Source organism: Hippocampus zosterae, chromosome 11, assembly GCF_025434085.1.
Source record: "Hippocampus zosterae strain Florida chromosome 11, ASM2543408v3, whole genome shotgun sequence".
Taxonomy (NCBI): Eukaryota; Metazoa; Chordata; class Actinopteri; order Syngnathiformes; family Syngnathidae; genus Hippocampus; species Hippocampus zosterae.
This window is the reverse complement of record NC_067461.1, coordinates 6,413,539-6,435,130: the sequence shown is the minus strand read 5'-3', so window position 1 is coordinate 6,435,130 and position 21,592 is coordinate 6,413,539. Positions and strand designations below refer to the sequence as shown.

At 41.4% G+C, this 21,592-nt stretch overlaps 2 protein-coding genes and 1 long non-coding RNA gene across 5 annotated transcripts; 1 reads left to right on the top strand and 2 right to left on the bottom strand.

Moving 5' to 3' along the window:
- The first annotated feature begins 671 nt into the window (after positions 1-671).
- On the top strand, positions 672-9,463 carry gpr155b (G protein-coupled receptor 155b). 3 transcript variants are annotated; one of them, XM_052080163.1, is made up of 16 exons: positions 672-920; positions 1,172-1,319; positions 1,646-1,775; positions 1,840-2,024; positions 2,892-3,044; positions 3,121-3,188; positions 4,154-4,325; positions 4,665-4,820; positions 5,483-5,566; positions 5,648-5,943; positions 6,097-6,184; positions 6,433-6,673; positions 6,905-7,065; positions 7,183-7,343; positions 7,421-7,558; positions 7,889-9,463. In XM_052080163.1, exons 1-16 carry the CDS (start codon positions 745-747, stop codon positions 7,965-7,967), a joined length of 2,436 nt encoding a protein of 811 aa, XP_051936123.1. In that variant the 5' UTR covers positions 672-744; the 3' UTR covers positions 7,968-9,463. The 3 variants fall into 3 exon arrangements, with proteins under 3 accessions (XP_051936123.1, XP_051936124.1, XP_051936125.1); XM_052080164.1 differs by having other exon boundaries at positions 673-920; positions 7,919-9,463; XM_052080165.1 differs by lacking the exons at positions 7,183-7,343; positions 7,421-7,558; positions 7,889-9,463 and adding an exon at positions 6,750-6,832 and having other exon boundaries at positions 673-920; positions 6,905-7,044.
- A 652-nt stretch (positions 9,464-10,115) lies between these two features.
- tmem41ab (transmembrane protein 41ab) lies at positions 10,116-13,638 on the bottom strand. Its single transcript, XM_052080226.1, has 5 exons — positions 13,496-13,638; positions 11,484-11,634; positions 11,244-11,405; positions 10,500-10,638; positions 10,116-10,415 (listed from the first exon to the last, which is right to left on the bottom strand). Exons 1-5 carry the CDS (start codon positions 13,636-13,638, stop codon positions 10,198-10,200), a joined length of 813 nt encoding a protein of 270 aa, XP_051936186.1. The 3' UTR covers positions 10,116-10,197.
- Positions 13,639-19,366: 5,728 nt separating this feature from the next.
- On the bottom strand, positions 19,367-21,338 carry LOC127610281 (uncharacterized). Its single transcript, XR_007964797.1, has 3 exons — positions 21,170-21,338; positions 20,998-21,042; positions 19,367-19,560 (listed from the first exon to the last, which is right to left on the bottom strand). It is a non-coding gene; the product is annotated as an uncharacterized LOC127610281 (long non-coding RNA).
- Positions 21,339-21,592: the final 254 nt, after the last annotated feature.

The following is a 21,592-nucleotide window of genomic DNA, read 5'->3' as shown; positions in this document are numbered from 1 at the left end:
ATTTATTGATTGAAATTTGTTTTAATTGAAAACGTCGATTACAAATAAAAGCACCATGTACCATCATCAATCGCGTGCTTATCTCGCATAAATGAGTCTTCAACATTGCTGAAACCAAAAAGACCGATGACGTTTGAAAGCACCATTACGCTATTACTCCGTTATTTCTGTCTATTGACAATGTCACATGACCTTACCTCGCCTCCATCCAATCAAAGAGGGATGCGGAATCGCCTTTCACGGCCGATTGGACCAGTTGCCTGTCAGTCACTTCCAGCTGTCAGATTCAGAAATACCCTACTGCTGTTCTCCCGAAGGAAATGCAGTGAACCTTCACAACGAGCAAGACATTTAACGGAGAAGATGGCGATTTAGGTAACAAGGGTAAGCTTTATAACCCAGAAACAGAAATATTTGTGGGTATTATGTTTTGCCAACTGATTAAAATGGAGAGAAATCAACGCTGCGGACGTCCTTATGGTCTGACGTGCCCTGATGTTTTTAGCATGCAGCAGCTAATGAGGCTAAAATATCTGTTCATGTAGTTCCGTTTAAAACGTTTTAAATCATTTATAAGTAATGCGTTTAGTTTGGCAACAGACGTTTTGGGCTCTCATTTATGTCCTACCAGTGACTGAAACGACTCGTGTGCTAACGTAGCGAGAACCAAGCTCACCGTTATGTTCGTCTCGTTCATCTCTCCAAGGTGTTCAACTTCTTCCTAACGCAGCTCGGGTCGTCACTATGGAGACAGGTGGCAGATATGTGTTCATCCACGGGAAGAACATCTCTCACGGCTCCCTGACGATCCCTGGTGGTGGTGCTGGTGCTGGTGCCGGGCCTCATATGTCCATCGATAAGCTGTTCCCTGCCCTGCTCGAGTGCTTTGGTATTATCCTGTGTGGATACATAGCTGGCAGGTAACATTTCCGAACTGCTCATAACGCTGTAATTTCAGAAGCAAAATAAATTACTGGATTCGTTCAAATAAACAACAAAAACATTTTCTTTTGTAATAATACAATTCTTTTATGCTTGGACAGTTTAACTAGTCCATTATAGTAAATATATAACTAAATTATAAATATTGATTAGTGGTCTGAAATAAAAATAAAAACTTGAGGAATAAGTACTGAATGTGTCATTTGAGGGTCTGTTGCCCTGCACACAGGGGTGATGTGATCACCGAAAACCAAGCAAAGGGTCTGGGCAACTTTGTGTCGAAATTTGCCCTCCCGGCTCTGCTGTTCAAAAATATGGTGCTGTTGGAGTTTGGCGACGTCATCTGGTCCTTCCTGTGGAGCATCTTGGTTGCCAAGGTCAGCTTCTACTCTGGAGTAAAGTGAATCAGTTAAGGTACTGGAATGCCCTCGCATGTGGGCAAGGGAAGCCACAGTCGCCCATGCACTCACGTTAGCCGCTTCTTGAACGAGATAGTCACACACTGACACAAATACAAAATGAAAGCACTCCCAAGGACTCCAGCTGACATTCAGGCAGAGTCTATAACAATACTCACAAGCATATATTCTTTATCTTCTGCATAAAACAATAACTATTATAATGGTCTTATACTGTGGAGCATCATGAGATCTTTGTATCGTAAATTGATAATCGACATTTAAAAAAAACTTTTTGTGTGTAGGTGGCTGTGTTCACCCTGGTGTGTGTTCTCACGCTGATGGTTGCCAGTCCGGAAAACAGGTACGGCAAAGCCGGACTGTACGCCATCTTTGCCACACAAAGCAACGACTTTGCCTTGGGCTATCCCATAGGTGAGGTCCCGCACAAACACATGTGTAGTACTCGAGTTCCGACTTAGAAGTTGTCTTTCCCCAGTGGATGCTTTGTATCGGAGCACATACCCGGAGTACCTGCAGTACATCTACTTGGTGGCCCCCGTGTCGCTCATGCTGCTCAATCCCATCGGCTTTGCCCTATGCGAGGTGCAGAGATGGAGGAGGAGAACCGACCCCCATGTGGAGCGAAGCACGGCCAGAGTGCTGGGTGTTGTCACTCTCCAGGTACTACATCACTGTCAGTCTTGATCGATGTCGAATCCTCAAAAGAATCATCAAAATCTTTGTCGTCATGACGCACCTACAGTACATTAAATGACATAGGCAAGAGAGTGCCACAATTTAGCATCACCCATTTGTCTTTAACACATGGTCCAAATTTGGTAGCAATGAAACCCTTGAAGGACCCTTGAAATGATCTGAAAGGTGCCGAAAATGACGTCTTTGAAACCGAATGGCAGATTTCCTGAGTATTTTTTTTTGCAGGGCCTTTTAAGACTTTTTTTATGGGTCTCCTCTTAGCAAACATACCTACCAAATTTATGTTGCTAGACAAAATTGGCTTCAAGGGATGACTTTTCTGGTGTGATAGACAATGTTCATGTTGAAGGATGATGAAAATACACAAAAGGAGACAAAATGGTGACTTTAAACCAAACATTTCCGGCATAACTTCCGGGACTTTTTTTATGGGTCTACTTATGATAGACAAACCTACCAAATTCCATGCTGCGATGCGAGACTGGCATCAAGGCCTGACTCAGAGATATTTTTTTGGAAGGACCCATTGAAATGACCTAAAGAAGCCTAAAATGGTTACTGAAAAAATTGTCTTTTCAGGTATGGCACTTTTTTGTGGGTCCACTTATGATAGACATGTCTACCAAATTCCATGCTGCTAAATGGGACTGGCATTAAATACTGAATTTTCAAAATATTCCAGTAGAAGACTTTTTTTTAATGAAGGGCCTAAAATGGCCTAAAGTGACTTTTTTATGGGTCTACTGTTAATAGAGAAGCCTACCAGAGGTTTAAATTTAGGTCCATGTATTATCCATTAAAGGATTAAAACTCTCAAACTTTCTTCTCCAGGTGTTAAAGAACCCAATCGTGTTCATGGTGGTCATGGGCATCGTCTCGCATTTTGCTCTGGGCCAGAGGATCCCCGACGTGCTGTCCCAGTTCATCGATGGCCTAGCCAACTCTTTCGGAGGGGCCGCTTTGTTCTACCTGGGCCTCACCATGGTCAGTTCATACTCATTTTCGTACAAAGCATTTTGTAGGAGGACATGACTGAGAGGGCTTCATGTTGGTGTTGCAGGTTGGACAACTGAGGAAATTGACACGAGACGCCGGCGTCGCGTTGATTCTCCTTATCACTGCAAAACTGTGAGTGGCAATTTATATATTAAAAAAACAAAAACAAATCTAGAGTTGTTGGCAAATATAGAAAGATGAGGAGAGCATCCAGTATTATGATGTGCTTTTATGCTTCCAATTCTTTGCATTTCAGTGAGCTTGTCAAATTGCATTTACAATACATAATTCTCACCAATATTATGTTTATCTCAACATATTGAAAAGGTTAATTTACTTTTTAAAAACAGATCTACAATAATTCTAAATATAAATTACATAAATATTTACAGCACCAATATCGGATTGATTTATTTATTGATTTATTTAATTAAAATGATCAAATAAAAAAAAAACGCCCCCCCCCCAAAAAAAATCACATTTCCATTAAAACGTACAGGACCGATATCATATATATGCATCAATAACATTTTAAATTATTTTATTTGAATAAGAATGAAAAATGACATGTCCAATATATTTCACTCAATTTATTTAACTAAAAATAATATTTATTATAATATGTAATGTAATATTTCTTTTTCATTTGAATAAAAATTGAAATTGATTAAACATTACACCACCAATACCATATTCATCTCTACATCGGTAATTTAATTTAATCAAGTCATCTTTTATTTGGAAAAACAAATACAAATCTAAATTACACAAAAATGCCACCACCAATATCACATTTATCCCTACACTGTATTTGATTAAATAGTAATCGCAAAATAAATAATTTGAAAGTGGGGTCAAAATTATACATCTCCAAAATTGACTTTTATAATTCTGTTTCCAGGTTAAAGCTAATCATTTTTATTAAGGCTATTCGAAGTTAATATGTATTTAGCAATTGGGATGCTAATTAGATTTTTTAAATTGATCTCTCAAGGGAGCTTTTGACAAAATTACATCTCAAAACCAGATGGCGCCAATCCCACTCTTTTGCACCTGCTGACCTTTGGGTTTTGAGCTCTGCAGTTTGTCCCCCTCAGTCTGTTGATGCCGCTGTTCTGCAAAGACATGATGGACATTCTGGACGTGGGCGTCAACAGCACCAGCGCCAACCACACAAGCCTGTCAAACTTTGCCTTCCTCTACGGTGTCTTCCCGACTGCGCCAAGTGTGGCCATCTACGCTGGACACTACGGGATGGAGCTGGAGGTGGTGAGTCGCTGAGAGCAAGAGTTACGGGACTTGAGTCATCTAAGAGAGAGATATCCTTTATTTGTCCCACACTGGGGAAATTTACAGCCTCCAGCAGCAAGAATATGGGTAGAAAGAAGAAAGAAGAATAAAAACAAACAAACACCGTGTGATTTGACTCAGTCACTCTTGGTAATCCGTCACTATAAAATTTGCTTGGAACTTGAAGATTAAGGTTAAGACTGATTCGAGACTTGCAGATATTGCATGTGACCTACTAGCGTTCTAAAAGACATTTTTTAAAATACTATATTTAATTATGAACCTTTTTAGCATTCCATTTGTGTCGTTCCCGTTTAGGTGACGTCCGGCATGGTCATCAGCACATTCCTCTCGGCGCCCATCATGTACGTCTCAGCCTGGCTGCTGACCATCCCGCTGATGGACCCCGCGCCTCTGGTGGCCGAGCTTCAGAACGTCAGCTTCAACATCAGCATCATCTGCCTGCTGGCGCTGGTACGACAACAAAGATACTTCATGATTAAAAGATTAGCTGATCTTTTTGTTTTGTTTTCCACCCCCTCTAAAGCAGACATTAAATGTTTGGTTTAGGTCTCAATAAGTATTCAATGTCCATTAGAGATCACATTATTTGCAAAATTTACAGTCTGATTAGACTTTTTTAAAATATATATACAGTATATTTTTTCAAGTTAAAATGTTATTTCTACTTTTCATTTTACTGTTTTAATATGTAGATGTATATTTCTTTATTTTATTTATTATTTATAAGATGCGTTTCAATTTGATAATTAGTAAGTAATCCATGTAATTTTTGTTTATTAATTTATTGATTGAGTTTATTCCCCAAAAGTTGGGGGTTGTATTTTCTCTATACAACTACATAGTTATTTGTTTCATAAGCATGTATTATAATATTTATTTTTGTATGATTTTTATTTAAAATATTTGATTGAAATCTTGTAATTTAGCAATTCTTGCATACATTTTAGTTTTTTTACATTTCAGACTTTTATTTCTTATGTTTGATTGTGGGCCTGCCTGCCTGAGAATTGACTTATTTCCTTTTTAATACAGTATGTGTGTGTGTATCAAGAAAAATGCCAATTACTCAGATGCCCCTCTATATGTTTTTTGGTTTCCACATGAAATCGCAGGTTTGGACCATAGCTGTGATGCTGCTCAGTGGGAAATTCAAACGTCTTCCTCACCTCTTTGCCTTAAATCTCTTCTTGGCTCAGGTCAGTCTCAAACATAAATTGGTCAAATCTGGCTTTTTTGAGTTTAGTTTTGTAACCTGATCACGCCTGTCCTCGTTCCAGTTCCTGGTGTGTGTGAGCATGATCCTGTGGAACTTCCTAGCCAAGCAACAGGATAATCTGGCGGGCAAAATGCTGGTCTTTGCACTACTCTACGGCTCTCTGTACAGCACGTACATTTGGACGGGCGAGTGTGCACGTCTGCACTTTGATGCGCTGTGTCCTAATCTGCATATTAACCGCGAACCACATCTCTCCTCTACTCGATTTTTAGGTTTAATCCCTCTGTGCTTGGCTCTGACCAGCAGAGATGATCTGCTCAGACTCCGGCCAGCCATTTTCATGATTCTGGGTTGGGGGTGAGTGCCACAATAAAACTGCACATGATAAGGGTTATATTGATTTAAGAACGTGTGTATAGAGTGGATCTCAAATTAGTCAATCCTTATTTGACCTCCATGACTGTGTCAGTGTGCGTGACAGATTGGCACGATTGGGGTTTTTTTCCCCAGGGTTCCTTTCTTCATGGTGGGAGGTCTTTTGATAGTGGGCCAAAGGACCGACTCCATCGACTCTGCCTTCTTCTATGGAAAGGCTCAGGTTAGACAAAGACCTTTGGTCACTTTCACACTCATTGCTGTTAGTTGCTGGATGAAAATATAAAATAAAATAGTAATTATGTAAATGCAATAAAATGCATTTCCATTTTAATCTGTTACGACTGCTTGTTGTCAAACAGCTTGTTGTCAAACAAAAATTTATTCACCGGTAGGGCGCGATTTTTATTGGACTTATGCACAACATGGGGAAAAAAACCCCAAACATTTACTGTCAATCTTTACCTGCAGATTTTCAGCACAGCGGCACTACTGTCAGTCAGCCTGGCACTGGCCGCCGTTTCTCTGATGGGCCTCAGCCAAGGCGACCGCCAGCTGAGAGGCTACCACGTCCTGAGCCGGGCGGCATTACCTGCCTCCAGTGAGGAGCAGTTGAGGGCCCCTGCTGATTTGGAAGACCCGCTACAACAACAACAGCAGCAACAAGAGCAGTCAGCGGAACTGTCACCTTCAGTCTGCAGTATTAATTCTGGTATTGTGTTTTCTTTTTTTTGGAGGGGGGGGGGTCATTTAAAATGGTGTATTTATTGATAATTATTTTGTGTTAGACCTCCATACGTCTCCTCCGCTCCAGTCCATATGATCACCAGCACACAGAGGAACCATGGCAACAGCATAGGCAGAAATACAAGTTGTTGAATTGTAGATGGCAATGATTTCCTTCACGTTTGTGATTGGATATTTGATGCAATGTTCTCTGCAGGCCACATGGGGACGCTGTGTGATGGGCAGCAGCAGAGTACGTCGTCTACGGAACATCTGTTGAATTTAACGGCACCTGAGCATCATCAGCAAGCCGCGGATGACAAACAGACAGCCAGACATGTACTGCTCTGTCTCTTGCTTATTGTCAGCCTGCTTGCGGTAAGAATTCACTCATATTCTTCGTTTGTAATCTGCAGTGTATCTTGAATTCTATTTCATTTTGCTCACATGACCAGTGAGCTTATGTTTGTTTTTCTGCACCATTATTGAGTGTAGAACCTGTCGAGCTGCCTGTGGTGGTTGCTGAACAAAGACCCCGGCCGCCTGTACTTGGAGCTTCAGTTCTTCTGCGCCGTGACCAACTACGGCCAAGGCTTTTTGTCCTTCGGGATCTTCGGCCTGGACCGTCACCTCATCCTCCTGCCCTTCAAGAAGAGGTAATCATACTGCCAGCGCCGGCCGTCCACCAACAGGTCGCACTCACGTGACCGCCGTCCTGCTGCGGTGCCGGCAGATTGTCGGCGTGGTGGGGACGAGACACTGAACGGGGCGGTTCGGCGGCAGGACCTCGCGAGGAGGTCCGGCTCACGTGCACACAGTTTGTGCGCTACCACAAAGAGCACTGCGTGCCAGGGCTGCTACACGTGCGCAGGTATGGACCTGTCTGTGGGCATGCAAGTGTATGCACGGGTTCCAAAATGACCTTATACAGTGCTGTGAAATAGTATTCGCCCCCTTCCTGATTTGTATTCTTTGCATATTTATCACATCCAAAGGTTTCAGTTCATCAAACCAATGTTAATATCACACAGAGACTATGCAAGGAAATGCAAAATGCCGTTTCTAAATGCCAATTCAATTTATTAAGGCACAAAATTCAAAATTCATAACTAAGCTGTCATTATGTGAAAAAGTAATTCTATATTGTATTTTCTCAATACAATATCAACTTTGATCCCGTTCATTTTTGTTGCTGCTTTAGTTTTAGGCCTCTCTCCTTCTCACCCTTTAGCGCCGCAGGAGAGAGTGCATGTACCTCAACTGGTGAATCCTTGCTCTGATATCGACTGGCTTACCAGGCAGAACCAGCACTGAGACCAGCATGACCTCTACCAGACAGGAGAAGGCAGCAACCACCATGATATCCTTTCCCCACTCAAAAGTGCCTTACGGTGCAGTTCTTCCATCCCTTGTGATGGTCGCTGACTTTACTTCTACCCCATCGCACTTGTCCATCAACTTCAAACCAAATGACACACTGTTTTTATTCATGAGGAATGTACTGGACTGGCACAAAATTAGGTACACGTTAAGTGGATCTAAAAAAATCAACACACACGTATTCAAATAACAGGGTTTTTTTTAATTAAAATAAATTACACCAAGATCATTTCAAAACGTTTTCCACTGTTACTGTGGCCTGTAATTGACAGCTTTCTTAAAAATATACTGTATATTTTCAAGATGTGGTATGTGGTTGCACCCTCATAACTTGGCATGTGGCGTGTTCAGAATCATCACATCACGTTTAAAATTGCAGTATTTTAAAATCGGAGTCGGCACACAACTGCCACCATTAAAAATGCCTCGAATTAAGTCCAAAAGACATTTGGCTGTTCTAGTCTACTTTTACTGTCATTTTTAATATCCGTTGCAGCTTCAATAAGCTGCTGGTAATAATAATAATAATAATTCGTGTAACAATGTTGATTCTGATTTGTTTGCAAGTACAGTATGTTTCTGATGATATACACTTGTATGTTATGATGAAAGAAGCCACTAGATGTCACTGTTTGTCGTTGAAGGGACGCGCTCAATGTTTAATTTATCAATAAAAATCAATCAATTCCTTTCAGATGTCATACACAAAGCATCAATCCAATGAAATCAAGTTTTTAAAAAGTCAATAAGCAGATTGTCGTTTCTAGCCAGCGAAGAGTAAAAAAAGTCATGTAAATATGAGTGGAAAATTAAACATAACAGTTACGTCACACCAATTAAATCAAATACAGCAATATAATTAATAAAGTCAATAAAATGATTACATTGAGAAAGAATTGCATTGAAAATTTTGCCAAAAAAACAATGATCCTGGTGGCAAATTAATAAAATAATGGGAACGAAGCATCAGTGACTGACCTCTCATGTGAACTTTGGACTCAAGTTTAACTTTCAAGGCTGCCTTTGTAGTTTCAGTTCTATTTAGAAAAGTTTTCATTTTTTGAACTGCTGTACTGTTTAAGTTGCTGCTGACTTGTTTTTGTCTTCTACTGTGAAGTTAACGAGACAATTTTTTTGCAAGGTGACTTGAGTCCCATTCAAATGTGTTTACACTAATTAACTTTTAATCCAAATCTGTGTTTGAAAAAAAAAAAGGCACATTTCCTGCTTATGGATCGCCACCAATATTTATCAGTCTAAAAATATGAATAGCATCATATGTCTTCACATAATGTTTACTAAAAGCACATGTGATCTGATCTCGGCCAGTGTGAAACGTGTGCGTGTGCATGACTTAACGTACAAAGTGTACAAGAGAATAAAGAGATTTTAAGAAGTGTGTTTTATTGTGCATTTTCCTTGACATGGATTTTTAAAAAAGTTAAATAAACTAACCGTAAAGACTTACAGTAGCATTATTTACAACATTTGGTCAAAGAAGAAGAGAATGACAATCTCATCCTCAGAGACACGCACACATATAATGTGTAACAGAAATACGTGGATACACTATTATTGTCAATAAATATAGTATTAAGACATCTAAGTGCTTCGCAAAAGGACAAAGAAACAATGTAAAATAATGCAAAATGACACCGCACACAAGGAAACATTTAGAAGATAGAAATGCTTGTTCAGCATGTAAACAGCTAGAGTTTAAAAACATCTTTGATTCAACCTGACATTCCACTTTAACACTGACAAAGTTAAGAACTGAAGGGTGAGTGCAATTATTGTCAATGTAAACGGCGACATCACACGGGACGGAAACCTAAATATGAGGTACACTGGCGCAATCGAACTCAAATACAAGAGCTGTGTCATTAAAAAAAAAGTAATAAATCGACTGACATTTTATGCATGACCAGCCCGTGCTGTCAACTGAATTTGACGTCAAAAGTACTTTTAGGCTCGCACTGCGATCGTCACGGCTTACCTGTTTTCTTAATATGGTCTTAATAAAATCTTCGACTGAACAATGTTTTTTTTTTTCACAGTGACTTCAAGGTTTGTGGCGTAAGGTGCACCAGTGCAGCCCTCCAGTATTCAAAGTCCCTCATCCCTCATCCGTCATTGCCTCTTCCGATCTCCGTCCCGCGTACCGTCCATGTCCTTCACCTTGAGGTGAGTTTGCCCGTAGCGTTTTATAAGTGCGCCGGGCACCAGCGCCGCCAGCGCGATGGCCAGCAGCTGGGCTAGCGTGGCCCATGAGAAGATGTCATCCAGAGAGTGGATCTCTGAGAGGATGGCGCCCGTCCGCACGCAGATGAAATTGTAGGGTATCAAACCTGGGAAGGCAAACTTTTTTTTAGCAGGCCGTGCACCGACGGGTTGTGCTGTGTCGAGAAAAAAAAGGGGGTCTGGTGGCTTACCGATGAATACAGAGAAGAAGAAGATGGAGATGGGGATGTTGAGGACAGGACAGGTGATGTTAAGGAACCAGTTAGGAGTCATGGGGAAGAAGCGCAGGAAGAGGAGGAAAAAGAACAGGCTGCTGCGGTTTTCCTCTACCTGTCAGAGCAGGAAGAGATGGGAAAGAGGAAGAAATTTGGACGTAAAGACAAGCACAATGTTAATTATATGGAGCTCTCTGTGTGAGTTTGTCCTTAAAGGACCTCTGGAAAAAAGCCCCTCCACCCCCCAAAAAAGGGCCCAGGGGCTGAATTTTCCAAATATTAGGGCTTGAGAAGTTAGTCTTCATCATGTTTGTAATTGTGAAAAATTTGCCAAACAAAATCGCTTCCCATGTTTTTTTTCAGACAAGGCTTTTTGGTGGGTTTACTCATGAAAAGCATGCCTACCAAATTTAACGTAGATGAGTGAGACTGGCTTCAGGTGCTGAATTTTAAAAAACATTCCAGTTGAAAAATACATTGTCTTTCCATGACGCCTGTAAATGGCCAAAATGACCCTAAAATGGCTGCTTCAAACCAAAATGGTGGACTTCTTTTGTCTTTTAAGACCTTTTTGTGGGTATAGTCATGATAGACATGCCAACCAAATTTCATGTTGCTCAGTTAAACTGGTCTTCGGGGTTGAATAATCACGGCAGACATTCTTTGAAATTCTCCACTAAGTTTGCCCAGCAACAAATAAACAAAAAAAATTTACCATACCTTCCTCTGCAGTAGCGCCACCTTATCCGGGAAGATGCGAACCACATGCTGCTTCCCAAAGGTGGACGACAGCAGGTAGCAGAAGGTTGAGCCGGTGGTAGTGAGCAGGCACGCCAGCGCCAGGCCCTCCCAGGGTCCAAATATGGCGCCGGCCAGCATGTTCTGAAATGGGAAACAATAAATGGAATGGAGAAGTAAGCTGGCTTTGACGGTCGGCATGAAAGGTGGCAAGCGTCTCACCAGGAAGGAGGATCCGGGAATGGCAAAGGATTGCTTATAGAGGTACGCGCTGCAGAAGAGCAGCAGAACGTAGCCGTGGTGCTCCTGCTTGTAGAACTTGAGCATCTCGGCGAGCTCCCGAAGCTCGTCCAGATCCGATGGGAACCTCAGCCTGGAGGGTGGGGAAAAAACCACAAACCTTAGCATTCGGAAAAACACTCAGAAAATATATCTTCTACTTCAAACTGGGTTTATGTGCCGTGTATGGAAAGAAAGACTTATTTCCAGTACCACTGTAAGGCCGCCAGATGGCGGCGTCGTAGGTAAAAGCGGCTGAACTAAGGGTACATATCCAGTCGAATAAGATATAATTTGATGGCTCTGTTTCGACTTGACATTGTCTTGACACAAGCCTTGCGAGAGCACACCAAGTGGCGAGATGGCTATCTGGAATTTTTAGAACATTTTTGGCAAGGGACGTCCGCTGTCGTCAACTATTCGCAGGCCGAATTTTGGTCCCGGCACGTCCCTGCCAACCAGTGTCTTAATAAATCAAATTATCAGTCAAAGGTTGGCTTAAAGCCCTCGAGTCATTCGTTGACGTTTTGTATGCTTCTTACTTTTGGTACCCATACTTTTATCCATAGTAGCTGAGACGAAAATACTCTGACAGTCTAAAGATAGCCCATATTAATATGGACTTTCAGGGAAACGTCCAAGTTTTTTTTAATGCATTTAAATTGCAGTAGTCTGTCTCATCAAGTGGCTTTAGTTTGATGATTTATTGTTGGTTGGCCGCCACTGAGCACAAGCTGTGTGTGTGTGTTGCATTCTGGGAAACAGAGCTATTTTTGTCTTTTTACAGCAAAGGAAGCGACGAAAAATGATCAAGGATGTTCGAGTAGTTGACACACATTTGTGAAGCAGCGATTACACACGCGACAGTCCGCTTGCCAACGAGGAGACGAGAAGTGTGTTTACGCGAGCGCCATTACGTATTGGGAGAAAATAAAAGTGCCCGCCGTGACACATTACTCTCCCGAAATACTGAACACGTTCAAGTGCGCATGATTGACCAGTGGCGCAACCACAAGTTGGGCCTGGCGAACCAATAGAAAGCGGCGCTGTGAGAGGCCCAGCATGTGCTGGACAAGGCCCACGGGCTTAAGTTACATACAAGGGGTATTCTAGTGTGTGTGTGTGTGTTTGTTTCTGCCCTTTGCTCATGACTTTTTGTGTCTCCTACAGAGTGGAGATTTAAAACAAGATCAATTAGCAAGTCTGCCTCAGAATTTTGACCACCAGGGTTCGAATCTCGGCATGTCCTAAGGGCAAGTGTCAATGGTTGTTTGTCTACATGTGTCCTGTGATTGACTGGCAACCAGTTCTGGATGTATCCCACCATCCTCTCTGTAGTTGCTCCTCACACAAGCACGATGAATAATGTACATTTTTTAGTCCTATCAACTGCGTTGTGTGATGCAAAACCCATACTATCAGGATTGGGTTTAGATTGCATCGGTTCGCACATTTGCCTATTTCTCTCAATATCTTACGGTTCTGAGTGTGAGTCTCAGCTCTGGCTTGAGTGTGTGGACTTTGAAAATTAAAATATTACCATATTTCCGTATTGAAAGCAATTAAAATATTATAATGCCCTTTCATGTGGGCAAGGAAAGCAGCAGTTGCTGATGCCCTTTCAACCGTTTGAGGGTAAATAGTCAAGTACAAATGGACTCACAAGGACCCCAGCTGACTCCAGCTCCGAACATCACTTGCTGGTCCTTATGTTATTTAAAGAAAAAATAAAACTACAATGCTATTTTCCTTAAAAATACAGAACAACAAACTTTGTTAAATTAATTTTTTTAAATGTCGATTTTAATTAGTTTTAATGGGGAGTATTGATCAGTATTTACGGTAATATTGATACGTGCAGAATTTAGTTCTGAGCTGGGTCACCGAACCACTTGCATTTACTAATAAAAATAACATAAAAAATAATACAGTAGTGACTTATTCGTTGCACTTACTTGTGGTAGTGGGGTTCCGGCTCGGGCTCCCCGGGCGAGGACGGCGGCAGGTGCTCATCCGCCGGCGGGAGGTGAGTGGAGAGCACGTAGAGGTAGACGCTGGCGGCCGTCACGGTGGCCGCAAGCCCGGCGAGGGAGCGCATATCGCCGACTCACAAGTTTTGAGCAGCTCCGCTCGGGCGACTTATGGATTTAATAAGGGAGAGACGAAGCAGGCGGCGACCACGACCGCGGGGAGACTCGGTGTCTATTACCCGCCGACGAGCGACGGATCAGGTGACACCCGGCGAGCGGCAACTTTTCTCCGGTAGGACTCGTTGACCATTGATATTTATTTAATCGACTTTTAACAAGCACCGTTGCCCTCCTTTTCTTATCCCCACTTTTAAACATGTCAATGTTCATGCACTGAAGTAGTTTTAATGCCATTTGCGTTCCAATTGTCTGGTCGGGAAGACCATTTTATTGACGGACGCGTTGTAGTGAGATGGTCCGGCTACAAGATGGCGACATGGTAACAAGTTTCAAATCCAATCCTACTCGGCCTTCCACATCGAGGTACTGCACTAAAATTCCAATTCCTTTTGATTTAAATTAGTTTCAAAGGTGTCAAAAGTATTCACGTTCATTCCTCAAGTAGAAATATAGATATCGGGATTTAAACAATTTAGAAATTCAAGTATCAGCTCAAGCTTTTCATAATAATAATAATAATAATAATAATAATACATTTTATTTATAAGCGCCTTTCAAAACACTCAAGGACACTTTACAATCAGGAACAAGAACAATAAAACCACAGTGCGGGTGAGCAGCAGCAGCCATTACTTATAAAAGTTGAAAAGTTATGGGTTCAAAAATTCTTATGATCAGAACATATTACTCCAGTCCTAAAAGCTTTACACTGGCTCCCAACTAGCTGTAGAATAGATTTTTAAATTGTAAAATAAATCACTGAATGGTTTGGGTCCTGAACACATCAAACAAATACTGATTTGAGTATAAACTTCGAGGACTTTGAACTGTGACGCTTAGGTCACTTACAGGTATAATTTTCTAAACATAATAATAAACACGAATCATGACAAGGGGAATGTCCTATCTGGCCGCAACACTCTGGTCGTTATGGTAATGTTTAAACCTGCCTTCAAAATAAGATACATCGCAAATACAAAGTGCATGAAAAATACGACTCGCCATCGCCACATATTATGCAGAGTGGACCTGGGGCGTGGGAATCTCTCGCTCTTGAGATAAATCCGTATTTTCAACTGGACTCCTGATACTGTCTATTAAATGTAGCTTTCTTTTTCTTGAAAGTCGAAGGCTCCTCTTCTGTCTGCTAACTGGGCCTTTTCCCCTTCCCAAAGAAGCTATCCAAATGTGTGTTTTGTTTTTTTTACTCATTTTGCTCACTCTTGGGTTTCATTTTAGCGGTAAACTATCACGTGACCGAGAAGCGCTCCTTGACCTGCGTCAAGAGAGACATACTGTAGACCAGGGGTAGGGAATTCCAGTTCCTCGAGAGGCATATCCTGCCTGTTTTAAATCACACCCTTCTACAACAGACCTGATTCAAATCATCAGCTCATCAGCAAGCCCTTTCGAGGCCTGAAATGATCATGAACAATTGAATCAGGTGTGTTGGAGTAGGGAGGGATCGAAAACAGGCAGGATATGGTTCTTGAGGAACCGGAGTTCCCTACCCCTGCTGTAGACGGATGTACAGTAACAGAGAATTGGGTAATTTTTCAAAATAAAACATCTTTCAGATTCTGAAATGAATAAAAGTGAAGTAAAGCAAGCTATTTATTCTTTTGTGCGGCTTGGTATCAAATGACCCACAGAAGGGTACCGGACCGCTGTTAAAAAAGACACGTGGGAACTTTTTTTTGGTGTGCCAAAGACAAGTTTATTGTCAAGTCAAGTCACCAGTATTTATAGAGCACTTTCAAACAGCCATCGCTGCATACAAAGTGCTGTACATGGAGCAATTTAACATGCACAATAAACAGTAAGATAAATCGGTAATAAATGCGAGAGAAAGCACCAAACACCCAGAGCAGTTGTTAAATTACTAAGCATCCCATTGTGTTTAGCACACTTCTTGGGACCACAGCGTTAAATACATATGCCCCATCATCCTAGTTCGGGAAGAACTCCGTGGGCTCATCGTTAGAATCTTCCTCAGAGTCTTCAATGGACTCTTCCATGGAATCTTCCACGGAATCTTCCGCAGAATCTTCCACTGAATCTTCCACGGAATCTTCCACGGATTCTTCCTCGAACATTTCCATGGCTTCTGCAAAGAAATTGTCGAGCTTTTTGTGGCTTTTGTTGAAATAGAACGTGGTGGCTTAGCGCAAGTACATTTTATTTGCATTCTGGACATGGAGGTTTTCTCTGGGAGTCTCAAGATTCTCCTGGAGCCTTTTATAACAACACAAAATCTTGCTAGATTTATTGCTTATCCAAATAAATTGATGACAAGTTATAAGAAGGACATTGTTTTTGAAAATTCAGCCAGGAAAGTCTGGATTCCTTTGGCACAATGATTTTGTATCATGAGGTGACAAACCAAAAAGTGTCAAAAACAAAAGAAAGTCTTATATTTTGCTTCGAGCTGAGTATCGTTGGGTCATTTTGCTCTCGTAGACAAGAGACCTGTTTGTCTAATTTCTATTTCTGATCGATTGCCAAAGGGGATAGTAGGGATTCAATTACTTTGGAGTCTTTGCAGCGGTGATCATCAAGTATGCCGACTTGAGTTCATCAACGACCTCATGATAGTTTCTTTATATTTGGTAGTTACTTGACTGTATTTTGCATCCAAACACAAGCTCACCCTGCAAAAAAAAAGAGTCATGGACTAGAATGGTTTTGTTGTATTTTTGTGCTGATCATGAGTGGGGTCACCAGCTGGGTGGCTGTGGCTCACTTGGTAGCGCGGGTTGCCCAGTGACCAAAAATCTGTGGGCTCACCTTCCTTTGTGACATGGCTGAACACTACACCACGGAGATGTCAAGGAGCCACCAATTTGAAATTAAGGTTATCAGACCAATCCTAAAGTGTGAAGGAATTGAGTGTTGTTTGAGCAGAGCAGTAAAGTTTGATGACTTGCCATAAAAGAAGAATTGCGAGTCGACAAGACTTTGCTTTAAATGTTGGATTTTTACTTGATGTTGTGCAACACTTTGTATGCAGCTACGGTTGTTCGAAAGTGCTCCATAAATAATATTCAGCCGAGAACTGACACCGCTCTTGAGTTGAGTTTGTGGCCTTGGGGCACCTGCAAGATTTTTCACATGCCTCGCTCAGGTGTTGGTTATGAGCACAATTAAGACACTCATGGCCGTTGGCTAGACTCGGATTGACTTTCTAAATTGTGAGGCGATTGAGTATAAAAAGAAAAAAAAGTCACACCCAATAAGATGCGAAAACAAACACGTCCGAACGATTTTGTCCAACTGCGATCAAATTTGAATTACGTACACGAGACAGGTCAATGCAAAAAAAAAAAAAAACATGACTGGAATCCCCCACCCCATCCCTCAACGAAAGTCTGCTATTTGGCTGCCCCATACCTCAACCCCCCTCTCCCAAAAAATGCTTTATTTTTTTCTCCATTCTTTGCATTCAAGAAAATAGGTGCGTACCTTGACCCATGGAAAGGGATGGCATGGCCACCAGTGCCAGCAGCAGGAAGATGACGTGGAATCGCATGGTTTCTTCTCAAGGCAGGAAAATGCGAGCTCGCTGTCTGCTGCCGATTTGAAACACGGCTCTTTTATACCAAGCTTGATGAGCGGTAAACATCCCAACCATCTGCCACGTCAACTTGAGGTTGTGTTGCATGCCACGCAAGCACTACAAATCCACAAGGTGCCAATTAATTTCAAAACAGGTTCTGTTTGTTTTTTTTTGTTTTTTACCAAATGCTGTGAGACAACAATGTTGCTCTTCTTGTCTTTTAATTTTTCATCACCTGCAAAATTATAAGTGGCCACAAGAATATATCATGTGAATGTCATCTGTCAAGTCGGCTTAGTCTGGTTCAGTGCGCCAAGCTTCCATGGGAAAGGTACTGCATCATTTTTCAAGGAGGAATTGCAATATTATGTTGACGTTTTCAAAGCAAAATTTTGCAATGCAAACATAAGAAACAGGAATCACGACCCAGGGAATGTCCTATCTGGCCGCAACACCCTCTGGGCGTTAACGTTTAAACGTACCTTTAAAATAAGATGCATCACAAATACAAAGTGCATAACAAATATGACTCGTCATCGCCGCATATTATGCAGAGTGGGCCTGGTGCGTGGGAATCTCTCGCTCTTGAGATAAATCCGTATTTTAAGCAGGACTCCTGATACTGTCTATTAAATGTAGCCTTCTTTTTCTTGAAAGTCGAAGGCTCCTCTTCTGTCTTTGTCAACTTGCCCGAGTTGACAATCATTATGGTAGAGCCAGCACAACTTGGATGACTGCTCAACATGAAACTATATCATGGACATGACATGCAGTAAACTTGTGTAAAATGTCTGCCTGTTGGGCTTAATTCCACTTTCTGTGAACGGAGCCTCAGTCTGTTAAACTTGTATTTGTCAATTTATGTATGATATTATACTTGTCCTGCATTGCAATGCGATGTTCAGTATGTAAAATTGTTTGCTTTTAAAAAGGGGGGCTCTGTCTGTCAAACTTTTATGCTGGTGCTCCGAAGGAAAAAAAAAAAAAGTTGGGCGCCAGTGCAATCAGTTAGGAACCTTTTTGACAAAGAGAGCCATCAAAGCAAAATATTTGGAAATGTATTTCAATGAGAAATTCACGCTTCCTTTCTGCCGCAGGGTATTTGTTTAATTAGACAATTACTGGTCGGTCAATTATACCTGACATTTGCTCCGTGCCAATTGACCCAGCCCAAAGCCTCAAGAATCCGTGTCTGAAAATAAACGGAAAATCTGATGTTTTGTTTTGAAGTAGACAATTTTGTACGCTTCAAAGACACCTAAAAGACAAACTGGTTTCAGAGATTTTGTCTGGATGCTATCAAATTTGAATCACGTATACCCTTCTAGACATGCTATTCCAGCCCTATGTTGCCTTCAAATATGAACTTCTCCAAATGGGAGAGTAGGTGGGGGACAACCCTGAACCGGTATTTGCAAGGAAACGAAAAGCCCATTCAGGGACCCCTGAATGGGCTGAATGTTGGCACTTAAACTTAACATGATAGGGCCTTATGTAAAATTATATCAACACTAAAATTCAAGGGAAATTATTTAAGGACTTCTTTGTGATGATTTTTACTGCAGGTAAAAGGAACACCGACCCATTTAACACTCAGCATGACCCAAAAAGACAGGCAGTAATGTTGTTGAAAGAAAAAGGTGTGAACTGAGAAAACTTTTTTTTTGGTTTTGTTTTGAAAGCCATGCAGTGGAAAATTTGTGCTGGTCCACTAATGGAAAAAAGTTGGAGCCCAACCAGTTAGTCGAGAGCCCTGCCCCATAAAAAAGAGCAGCGAATCCCTCCTGTCTTGTTCCGATCACATTTCACATTATCAGCTACTACAGCAAAATCGCACATGACATGATTGTCATGACTGTTTCATCATCTCTCTGTTCAGTGCAACGTAGGGCACAGCGTGGTGTTAAAGTTCGCTAATCGTTTTCAAGGATTGATCTTACTTGTAGGTTTTTCACACTTTTTAACATTGCTTCTTTTTTTTTTTAACCTCAACTACGAATGAATTTTTCCGCTATAAAAATGTAATGCAGTCTGTATGTTTAAAAGTTTGCTTGAAAAAAGAAAAACAAAAGAGCCTGTGCAGATGTGTTCTGAAGACACCCAGGAAACTTTTCAAATGCTCAAGACAAGGAAGTGTTTATTGTGAGATTTGAAACTCTTCCTGTGAATCTTCCTCAGACTTCTTCAACAAATCATCTGGCTTGTTGTCATGAGATGGATGGAGGCAGACCCATTCTTTCCATGTTGGATTTTTCATCTAGATTGCGTCTTGATCTGTAGCCCGGTGGCCATCTGGCCATCTCCCTCTTTTCAACTGCGAAAAAAAATGCAGAACTTTTGTTTATATGGTTAAAGCATGCATTTGTACCATTCATTTGCAGTCAGCAGTGGTTCTCTGAAGGAAGTCTCGAAAAGCCCCCAGATCCAATAACAAAACAAAATGTTGCCAGATTTCTTGCATGGAGCTTTTCGTTGAAAAATATCATTGAGGACTTTCTGTAAAAATGGAAAATTCAGCCTCCCTCTGAAGCCTGTACTGTATTACTGAAGCACCTGAAACTTAGTTGTCACTGACTCGAGACGTTTGATTATGGCCACTGATTGTGGTACAAAGTCTGTTATCAGACACTGTAATATGTGGCAATGATGGTTTGCGTGCAGTTCATTTGGCCACCATTGGGAGCATCCTGCTTCTCCTGCTGACTTGGACATTGAGGTGGGGTGAGGATATGCAGGCTTATTTTACTTTTGATGAGGAACTCCAGTCCTTTTCGTTTCCTTGTTTGAATTTATTTTCGGTTAACCGAAGTGCTCCCGTTTGTCTCTGCCGTCATTTATGTGTTGCTGTCTCTAAATAAGCTACATTTTGAGTACAATGGTGAGTTATTGGGCACACCTCTAAGGTTTCTAATTGCCTCAGATGTTTAATTCATGTCATTTATGCCCTACCCACTCTTGAGGACTTGCACACTGCAAGAATCAAGACAAGGGCACGGAAAATCCTCCTGGATCCCTCGCACCCTGCCCACCACCTTTTCCAGCTACTCCCCTCAGGCAGGCGCTACAGATCCATGCGCACCAAATCCAGTAGACACTTAAACAGCTTCTTCCCTCTAGCCATTCATTAACTCCCTAAACAGACACTGACATAGTCACTCACACGTGTCTCCCTGGCTTCTATAATTTGGTGCTTGTTTGCACTTCGGCATGAATTTTTTATTTTATTTTATTTTTTGCAAATTGGTGATCGGAAAATAAAACCTCAAATTTGCTTCATGAAGCAGTTGTATTTTTTTTAAGTCTTCTCAATGGCATTGTATTGAACAAAAGCAATTACCGGTAAGAAATGTCAAGTTGGTGTACTTTTGGCCCAATGTTGAACAGAGAGTGCCATCTCATGTCCAAACACTACAACTGCTTAATGAAGCAAAATTTAAGTTGAATTTTCTCATCACAATTGCAAAAATAATAGAAAACAATTCTGGTGAGGTTGTTCAGTTTTTATGTGTTGTGTGTGTGGGGGGGGGGGGGGTATTCGTCTCAATACTCTCTAATCTCTATAATGTCTTGTCCTTGGTTGGCGCGGGCTTGAGTACAACTCTACCTGAAGCCAGTTTTGTTTAGCAACCACGAATTTGTTCGATATGTCAATGATGAATTGACCCACAAAAAAAGTATCAAAACGCATGCCCAAAAAAATCAAATGATGCAGAATGGCGAATGGTCACAAGTTTTGCAGTTGATGACTTACGTTCAATCACATTCTCAAACTTGACGTTTTCTTTGGTCTCGCTCGCTGTTGACAGAAAAGTAGACATTCATTTCTCGGTATTGTGTAAACCGTCATCTAGTTTTCAAACCTCAAAATTTTGCATAATCCTATTTTTGTCCCAACGTGTCCTGATAGGAAAAGGGGAGCATACCGTCAGCATCCATGAAAAAAGCAAGCGCGGCCACCAGCGCCAGGAGCAGGAAGACGACTTGGGCCCTCATGATTTCTTGTTCTCAATCCAGGACAAGGTGAGTGCACTACATGCCACCAATCTGAACTCAAGAACATTTATATCATGCTGGGTGTGTTTCAATCATTCAATCAGAAGTCCGCCCCGTCACCTTTAAATTCCTGCTTGGATGCCAACCTGGCACAAGTATGTACAGCATTTCAATAAAATTCCCTAAATACAAGGCATCCACTCAAAAAGGATTTTTGTTTGTTTTTTGGAACGTCATCAATCATAGAAGAAAAAAATCTCCCTTCTTGTTTTGTACACACAATCCCATTTTTTCATATGAATGCCAAATGCAAAGTACGTAGATTATCTCTTTGTTCGGGACACTATGAACTT

Coding starts and splice junctions, on each gene's coding strand:
- gpr155b (XM_052080163.1), top strand. CDS start 745: ATGGAGACAGGTGGCAGATATGTGTTCATCCACGGGAAGAACATCTCT. Junction 3,045..3,120: donor TCTACCTGGGCCTCACCATG/GTCAGTTCATAC, acceptor TTGGTGTTGCAG/GTTGGACAACTGAGGAAATT. Junction 7,559..7,888: donor GGGCTGCTACACGTGCGCAG/GTATGGACCTGT, acceptor TTGCTGCTTTAG/TTTTAGGCCTCTCTCCTTCT.
- tmem41ab (XM_052080226.1), bottom strand. CDS start 13,638: ATGCGCTCCCTCGCCGGGCTTGCGGCCACCGTGACGGCCGCCAGCGTC. Junction 11,635..13,495: donor CCGGAACCCCACTACCACAA/GTAAGTGCAACG, acceptor CCCACCCTCCAG/GCTGAGGTTCCCATCGGATC. Junction 11,406..11,483: donor TTCCCGGATCCTCCTTCCTG/GTGAGACGCTTG, acceptor TTCCCATTTCAG/AACATGCTGGCCGGCGCCAT.